The sequence below is a fragment of the Perna viridis genome, chromosome 5 (assembly GCF_037379345.1).
Source record: "Perna viridis isolate PV_CMFRI_1.1 ecotype Kerala chromosome 5, ASM3737934v1, whole genome shotgun sequence".
In the NCBI taxonomy this organism is placed as follows: Eukaryota; Metazoa; Mollusca; class Bivalvia; order Mytilida; family Mytilidae; genus Perna; species Perna viridis.
In genome coordinates, this window is record NC_142449.1 from 28,109,776 (window position 1) to 28,118,579 (window position 8,804).

Consider the following 8,804-nt stretch of genomic DNA (forward strand, 5'->3'; position numbering starts at 1 on the left):
AACTTTTCCAAAGTGCAAATTTCTTGTACAATCTATATAATTTCTATCTCAAAAGTGCAACAACCAAAAGAAAAACTAAGACTTGTAATGCGATTAGTAACTCTTTCTGAACAAGAAATGAAATTAAATTTTGTAGGTTTTTGGCGTGCATGAATCACCACCTGTCTGATTTGTGAAACGACTGATACTTAAAGACATGGCAAAATCAAATTTAGTTTCAATCAGTACATATAACGTAGCATGTGTGGATATTTGATAATAAAACAAGTCTAATAACAAACACGATATCGGCATAAAACACCCAAGCTTCAAAAAAGAAGGTCAATTCAGAATAGAGACATCCGAATACAAATATATGGTCAAATAAGCAGAAAACAGAGACGATCTACATATACATATTGTATATAACAGAAACAAATCCAATTACATATATAAAAATAAAACAAGTCCTGATATAGCAATTTAAGGAAAACTTATGACAAAACTATACGACAAACGCGATGATTTCTCATTCAGATGGTCAACTTCGTTTTCCTCTGTGGTAACAGCTTTTCAGCACTTGCGTACGAAGTTCTCATATAAAAAAATCATACCCTGTACCAGAGCTTGTTGTAACTACATGGGATACTTGTTCCGTGCTAGACTTCTTACAACCAAGTCTCTGGAACAGGGTGATGTTGCTACAACTTTGAAGTCATCACTACAAAAACGTTTATGATCGTCATGCATCATGGATCGTAATGAAGTAACCATCTACATTTTTAGAACCGATTTGTTCGTCGAGTTAGAATTTTCTTTTCTTCTTTCGTCTACTCCGTACGTGACATTTAATGAGTAATTTGGTAGATGTTTCTAGAAAAGCAGAGAACGCTTACCCTTCTAGTGTTCATGGTCCATGCTCCATATCTCAGTGGAGTCCTGCTTGCTTGTTGACTTTTGTTTCTATGTACATGATATGATTGGTATTTCATGTTCCATGACTGCCACCTGGTGCTCCGGAAGGGTAAGCGTGTTCTTTTTTATTTGGCACCAATCAGTTCGCATATTAGAAAAAAATCAATGAGTGTTAGGTTCGGGAGGTTCTAGTGAAACCTTAGAATATACGCAACGGATGTCTACTGGTAGATGTACTTCATCGCAAATGAAAAACTAGGTCAATAAAAATTTATATGTTTAAGGTATTTTTGTTAAAACTTGTACAAGAAGTTTATTTTGAGTCATTCATTTATACACAATCTTTCTATAAAGGCTTAATGTAATCCTTTTTTTATTCAAAATTACCTTTATTACTACCTTATGTTGTTCGTCAATGGCAAACATAGAATTGCCTTTTAATTATGGGTTCGGCTATAAATCATGCAAAAGCAGAAAAAAGTTATTTTAATGCCGATATTTTCCTGAAAAAAAAACAAAACAAAACAAAACAAACAAACAAACAGGCGGACAGCATACAATAGCAAAGGTGAATTAAGTAAATATCACAGAGTGTTCAATTACAAAAGATGTTCGTAGCTAAAGCTTTGATGGACTCTTCAAGAAAAAGTGCAGGATAATTTTTTTTACATGATTTTTTAAAACACACTAAAAGGCTAGTCAATTTGAACTGTATAATTTATCTTTCTAAATTAGTACAACATCAATAATTCAAACTTTTTAATAAACTGAAACTTTTAGGTGGTTGTGGGAACAGTGTCAACAAATTAATTGTGATAATCTAACTGATGTATTGCCGAAATGCATTCACATAACTTCAACACTTGAAGCTGATATAGCGTAGCCAAGAGGCATAATTGTTTACCAGTTGCAAACAAAAACCTTTGGAAAGTATTGAAAATTTTTATTATTTTCTTACTCTTAATTTGAAATAATTCTTGGTGTGTCATACAAAAAATATATGGTGAGTTTAAAAGGTGTATTGAATAAATTTCTGCAACATAAAATTCTGCATTTTACAAAACAAGCAGCGCTACCTAGGGATATCCCTATATTAACAATAAACTCAAATATTTACAGGTGATGTTTATGCCACAGTTCTTGTTTACAAAAACTAAAACAAAATCAATTTTAAAATGTATGAAGAAGTGTTCTGGTAGGTCTATCAATTACATCAGTAATAGATGATCGGTCTTGGGCGCTGGACTTTGTGTAGGCGGTATTGCCATAGATGTCACAGCGGTACGAGTTCGAGTCCCGCGGAGGGAACAACAAAAAATTTGCATCGCAAATTTGACAGTTCTAACATCGTTGGGAATTTTTCAGACCTTTCGATACGTTTACATATCTTCCATGTATCAATTGTATCCGATGGAGCAGTGTAGCGAATAGAGTCGTCACATTCTGAGACTTTTGTATATATTTATGATATGTTTTCACTCAATCCTGTTTTATTGATACTTTTGTTTGAGTGAACTAGGTTTGCTTATCAGTTTTTGGAATTTTAATTAGCTTAAAGAAAAAAGAGAGGACTCTTTCGAGGTAGGTAGAGCATGTTGTCTTTCTGTAATGTGTTTGCCTTCTATATCGATCTTATAAAGTTAAATCCTAATTCGGCACGTTCCTATTATTCGTTTTATTGTTGTATTTTCTTCCACTGTCCAATTGAAAACCGTGTGGCGACCTTGTTTGACAAAAAGGATGGACGATGTTGTTTTCTCTATTGATTTTCCATTCCTCGATGGTGATATTCCCGAAATCACCTCCTACAATATTTATATTGATATCGCATTTGTTATAAAGTGTCGGATTTTAATGAACGCAATATATTCCTCACAGAAAAGGGGTTCACTTTTCATTCTACTACTACAAAACTGTGATACAAACATATAATAAAAGGTGCATGTTCTTAATGTTGCCCACCCTGTGTTCTATGGAAATTTAAACGTTCTCTAAAGAACTTTCTTTCAAACAAAATCCGATTTTCAAATCAATGTCTACTCGTTGAACATTGTTTTCACAAATACAGGCATTCGACCCCTAATTGTATTCCTACGTAAAAACTAAGACATTGCACTACATCTTATTGTACCTGTATATTTCTTCACGTTACTTCTCATAATCCAGTCTACCGAGGGTGCGTTTAAATTAAGTTTTAATTAAAGTTTAGATGCCCATTTGTGGAGAGGTAAGATTTATTTTATTCTCTACCAGAAGTGGATTGATAATATTTGTTTTATAATCATTGCACATTTTAGTGATGTAGATTATCTACCTATTCATTCCTCAGTACCGTTTTTGTAAGAACTGCCTCTTAATGGCTTGGTAGAATTTATTGAAATGTTTCCAAAAACTACCTAGAATATAACCTTATTTTTAATCCAATCAGAGTAGGGAAGTGACTCTATATAGAACACCACTTAATCATTCGGTTTTTCAATTGTTACGTCATGAAAATGATGCCACGTGACAACATTGATTGACAGGTCTAAAATAAACATTTGATTACATTGTAAACTTTATTATGACAAATGCACTTTCACATCCGAAAAAAAGATTTTCTGGAAATCAGTTACAGTAGAACATAAAGAAGTACACATAAAAATAAAAATAGAATAGTCACACATTTTCTGAAACTTTCTATTTTTATTTAAAAGTTTTCTTTCTCGTCATTCAAATCATTCAGGAAGTCGTTTCCAAGATCAAATTTTGTAGCCATTACGGGCACTGGACGTTGAGAAGTCGTGACATCACAATTGACCTTCGAAATGTCGGCCAATTAAAAATAAGGTTACATTCTAAGCTAGTTAGAATATAATAAGTGAAGTTTTAATGGTTAAGAAGGGGATCATTCTCTATGCATAGTCCTCTCCTTCTTAACCATTAAAATTTCACTTATTATACTCTAACTATTACTTAACATGTAGTTTTCTTGAAATTAATGACAATCTTTGTGCTCCATAAAGGAGTATTTTCAACATCGTTATCGTTCATTGTAAACAGGTGATCATATGGAGCAGGGTTATGTGACCACAGACCCAATTAACCGTCTAAAAAGTCATGAACTTGTGGAGGAAGATACAAGTGTTGAATTTGCATCGTCGTATCATAATTGTTGTTTCAATCTTATCTCCATTATAATATATCGCGAATAAAATATGAAAATGGGATTTTCAATAGACCTATGACCAACATTTCTTCTTTTTTCGCAAAATCCGTTTTTGGCATTTTAAATTCCATCAACGGACCACAAAGTTTGTAAATAAATACGTGAAGAAATTACAGCTTTTAGAGGTCAAATAACAAACTGAGATACTTAACCAAATTAAACTGATCATTTCTATGACCTTTTAAATGAGTATGCATACTTTTGATTGTTCTACTTTATACACCATACTACCACTTAACAAGCTAATGTCATTTGTGCGTGATCGTGTACCCCATAGGCGACTGAAATGTATGCGTATTTAGGATAAGGTAGACAAACGGCTTTTTAAAGGGAAGAAAAAACAAAAAAATTCTTTAAAAATGAACTCTGAATCTGATGTTGTTGAAATATTGCAATTTCTGGTTGACAACATTCCATCGAATGTAGAGCATAGGTTATCCAGTAGAGTATTGAAATAAGATGGGAAAACTACTCGACCAATCTGTTTCTATCTTTTCATTAAGAAAAAAATTCACTAGAGCCGCTACAGAAAGAAAAATAGAGTAACCCATTCCTTCAATTTCAGTTTCCGTTATATAGATAATGTATTATCTCTTAATAATCCTGTTTTTAAGGATTTCCTACATTCGATATACCCAAATGTACCTGGAACTGATGAGACATCTGATACACTAACGTATGCACTACGAACTTGCACATATATTACATTTGGAATCGAAGCTTAATACAAAGGTACTCATTTTTGCTTTTCAGTTGCAGATTTACCCTTTCCAAACGGCAACATGTCATTATCTACAGCCTATGAGGTAAGTATTTCACAATTGTTTCGTAAGTACCATTCTCGTATACATTCCCAATTCAGAAATTGCCTCCATATATCTGTTTTCATTTTCATTTACTTAATGTCGCAGGAGTATATAAAGAGCATAAGTGTATAATAATGTTTCGGGGCTAGCCAATGCTTATCTCAGATCTTGTTAGAATTCAAAATATAAGTATGCCAAGTCTGTCCAGTAATGTGAGGGTTTCCTCTTCGTTTACTGATTGGTGGTTGTCTCCCTCTTCGTTCACTGATTGGTGGTTGTCTCTTTGCCGCATCATATTCATTTTCCTTACATACTTTATTTCTTTGTACATGTAAACCGCCAAATAAGCTTGTTAGTCTAGTTAAGCTTTCACTTCAATTTTGCTGTCGTGATCACACTTTGATTGACCGATATGAAGTTTCTTATCACAAACGCTACAAGATATTTTATGTTAAATTAGCGTCATACCGGATAGACAACCCACCGAACTTGACACTCACTAGCTACAGTTGTTCTTCTGACTGTGTCGGACGACTTGCATACATTTAGCCAGGTCGTACAGTTATGGTTATCATGATATATGCATTTCTCAACTGTTAGTTTTCAATCTAAACTATTAAAAATTAAACAGAGATGGTAACATATATAATTCCAAGTGAATCTTTGTTATATTAAAATATATCATCTGTGTATGAATTGCACATTGATTTACTAATTTGTTATATGTGGGACCTCATTGTGATTCCGCAATGACAGAGTATGTCGAGGCTTCACTATTGTAGCTAGACTCTGACTCTTGCTGGATTTACTCGCTTGCTATTTGACAGATGACTCGGGTTTGAGCAGGACGTGGTTACCTTTTCTGAACACATAATGTCGTTCGAGAGTTGTGTGTGCTATTTTGTTTTTCTTATATTCAATTTGTAGGGGTTATTATTTTTTTCTGTTTTCGCATTTAGTGCATGTTCTTGTTTTTCACTGCTTCATAATTGTCTTAGATTTGTAGCTGTAATATATTTTGCCTATATGTTTTGTACATCACTTGGTTTAAAATATATTGGAAGACAACGAGACAAAAGGACCATGACATTTTGTATTTATTCAATAAAACTGACAGTCATTTTATCATGTACATGGATAAGCGAATCTTTGAAATTGAAGTTCTTTTACACTACTAACATAAGGGAATATGACTGCATGATATTATACAGTCCTTGAACCGATCCGTGCAAAATTTGACGGATCGATGACCGTTAACTGATTGATCGCTGACGGATTGATGACCGATGACCGGTGACCGATCTGATCGCAGTTCTGTAAAATGGCGTAAGATCTGTTTCAAATAAAAGAAATGTGACATAATAGTATAAAGTGATGTTTAAATCTATTACATTATGTAAATATTTGTAAAATTGACAAAGAAAACAATAAAAATGTGGTCACGTGATGTGATCACCGGTTTAATGGTTCGGTTTGACGGATCGATGACTGACCTGAAACTGATCGGTGACCGATGACCGATCGCAATTTTTGTTGCACGGATCGGTTCAGGTACTGTACTTATAAATCTTGATTATGAGGAAAAGCTCTGTCACCATCTAAATGTCATCAATCACTCTATATGCATAAAGACGAGCTTTTTCCATTTGACTGACATTTTGTTCATCACTGTTACATATATATTCAACAAAACCTTGAATAAATAACTCAATGGGTATGGTTCCATCCTTGTTCTGGGGATAAGCATTGAAGTATTTGTCATCATGTGTGAATATTCCAAATGCGTTCAGCCATGTCTGATACTCTTTTTTTGATATTTTTCCATCACCGTTCAAATCCATAACTCGTATCAATAAGCCATAAAGTGTCCTCACATCTTCCATAAAATATGTCTTGTTTGCGTTATATTCTTTTGTCATTCTTTGAACCATTTCTTCTTCTGTTATCTTTTCAGCATCCTTTAGGAAAAACTCCTTGAACGAATAATTCAATAGCGTCCGGACAGTGTCGGCAGCTTTACCTTTCACTCCAGTAGAACGGATGGCACAATCACTTGAATGACAAAATCGTTGATTTTCATAAGCGATTAAAAGCAAAATTCGATTGAATATCTAAAAGGTATAACGCTTTTATAAAAATAAAAATGTGTAGTCTTTTCTGGGGTGTATCACATATTACAGAATTTGCGTGATTCTTAAAAGACTGCTACTCAATAACATGAAACCATTAAGACAACATTATGGTATTGCAAAAGTAATATATTCAGTATTTAAAGCCACCATGCAGTCGTAAATACAAATGGTCCACTAAATGCACTTAATATTATTTTCCCCGTATACTTCCAAAACAAATATTTATGATACTGCGTCGCATTATCATTTACGTACAATGCTCTTGTAGTTTTATTTTCATCTTAGTACAAAATGCAAACAATCGGTTGTATAGTCTATAGAGAACAATTTCACCGATTTAAGTGTGTTTACTTTATACATTTATGAGGGTTATAATTCATATACCGGTGCACCTGGTCCATGCTCCCAGTTTTTAGTGGAGTCCGAGTTGCTCATTTACTTTTGTTACTTTGTATGTATGATTTTAGTTACTTTATGTTCTTTGTTGTGTGTGTCTGTTTCCCATGTCTGGTCTTTGTCCCTGGATTACATTCTTTTGATTACGGCTATAACCTTGGTTCCCTTGACAACTCTTCCGTAACAAATTAAATCATCAAATAAATTATAAATTGTCTCTTTTTTATCGTATCATCAAATGTTCCTTACAGACAAAAGTTTGTCTATAATTTATCAAGTTTAACAAACTTTTCGATATATTTAATGTTCAGGTGAACAATGCTGTTGTCCCCAAATATAAATAAAGTTAATACAGCATTTTGTAATTTTCATAGGCTTTAATTTTTATCAATACCTGTACTAATGTCTTGCAGAAAATTATCTGACAAGAAATGCAAGAGATTATTGACTTTGCATAAAACATTATGTGAAAAGTAATCAAGGGAAGCAAGGTTATAGCCGTAATCAAAAGAATGTAATCCAGGGACAAAGAACAGACATGGAAAACAGACATAAACAACAAAGAACATAAAGTAACTAAAAACATACATACAAAGTAACAAAAGTAAATGAGCAACTCGGACTCCACTAAAAACTGGGACCATGGACCAGGTGCACCGGTAGGGTAAGCGTCCTCTGCTTTTCTAGAAACACCCGCGGAGTTGCTCATAAAAAGTCAAGTCCTTCTTTTTACGAAAATATGTTGGTTTAGATAGATAAATAACATATATAAATATATACTATTTTTCCACTTAAAACATCATGATAAAGGAATTCAAAAACCAAAGCCTGGCATCAATAATTAGTATTATCATAAACCACTATACTCACGCAATAGTATAAGCATCGTCCATTGAAATTAGATTGTCCTTGGTAACGTCGAATGCTTGGAACAGCTTTCTCCATTTCTTTTGTAGAAAAGGTGTTGCCATCTTTTATGAAAAAAAAACTTGTCTAGGTAAATGGAATTGAATATTCAAACTGACATATACAAAGAAAGATGTAGGACAATACCCAGGATAAATATGAACTTGATTAACTCAATTCAACATACGGTGTACATTTTTCATTATCAGTTATCTTGGCGCTTGAATATGTGGATTGAGAGGAGCGTGAAATAGGTCAACTAGATTAGAATTAATTGCTTGACATTCATGATAAGACGACACAAACGTTATGAAATAATGTCGACAAAAAGACAAAGTGAACAGGAAAAGCTCAATAAATATACATAATAATTTAAATGATACACACAGAAATTAAAAATATATATCCACTCAAAATGACAGTTTTTACTATGTTAATCGGTAGGCCAACTTTGGAAGAGTT

At 33.3% G+C, this 8,804-nt stretch overlaps 1 protein-coding gene across 1 annotated transcript; it reads right to left on the bottom strand.

The window, feature by feature from the left end:
- Positions 1-5,876: 5,876 nt before the first annotated feature.
- LOC148616941 (uncharacterized) lies at positions 5,877-8,403 on the bottom strand. Its single transcript, XM_088581618.1, has 2 exons — positions 8,307-8,403; positions 5,877-6,960 (listed from the first exon to the last, which is right to left on the bottom strand). The coding sequence occupies exons 1-2, from the start codon at positions 8,327-8,329 to the stop codon at positions 6,507-6,509; spliced, it is 477 nt and encodes a 158-aa protein (XP_088437744.1). The 5' UTR covers positions 8,330-8,403; the 3' UTR covers positions 5,877-6,506.
- Between the last annotated feature and the right edge of the window lie 401 nt (positions 8,404-8,804).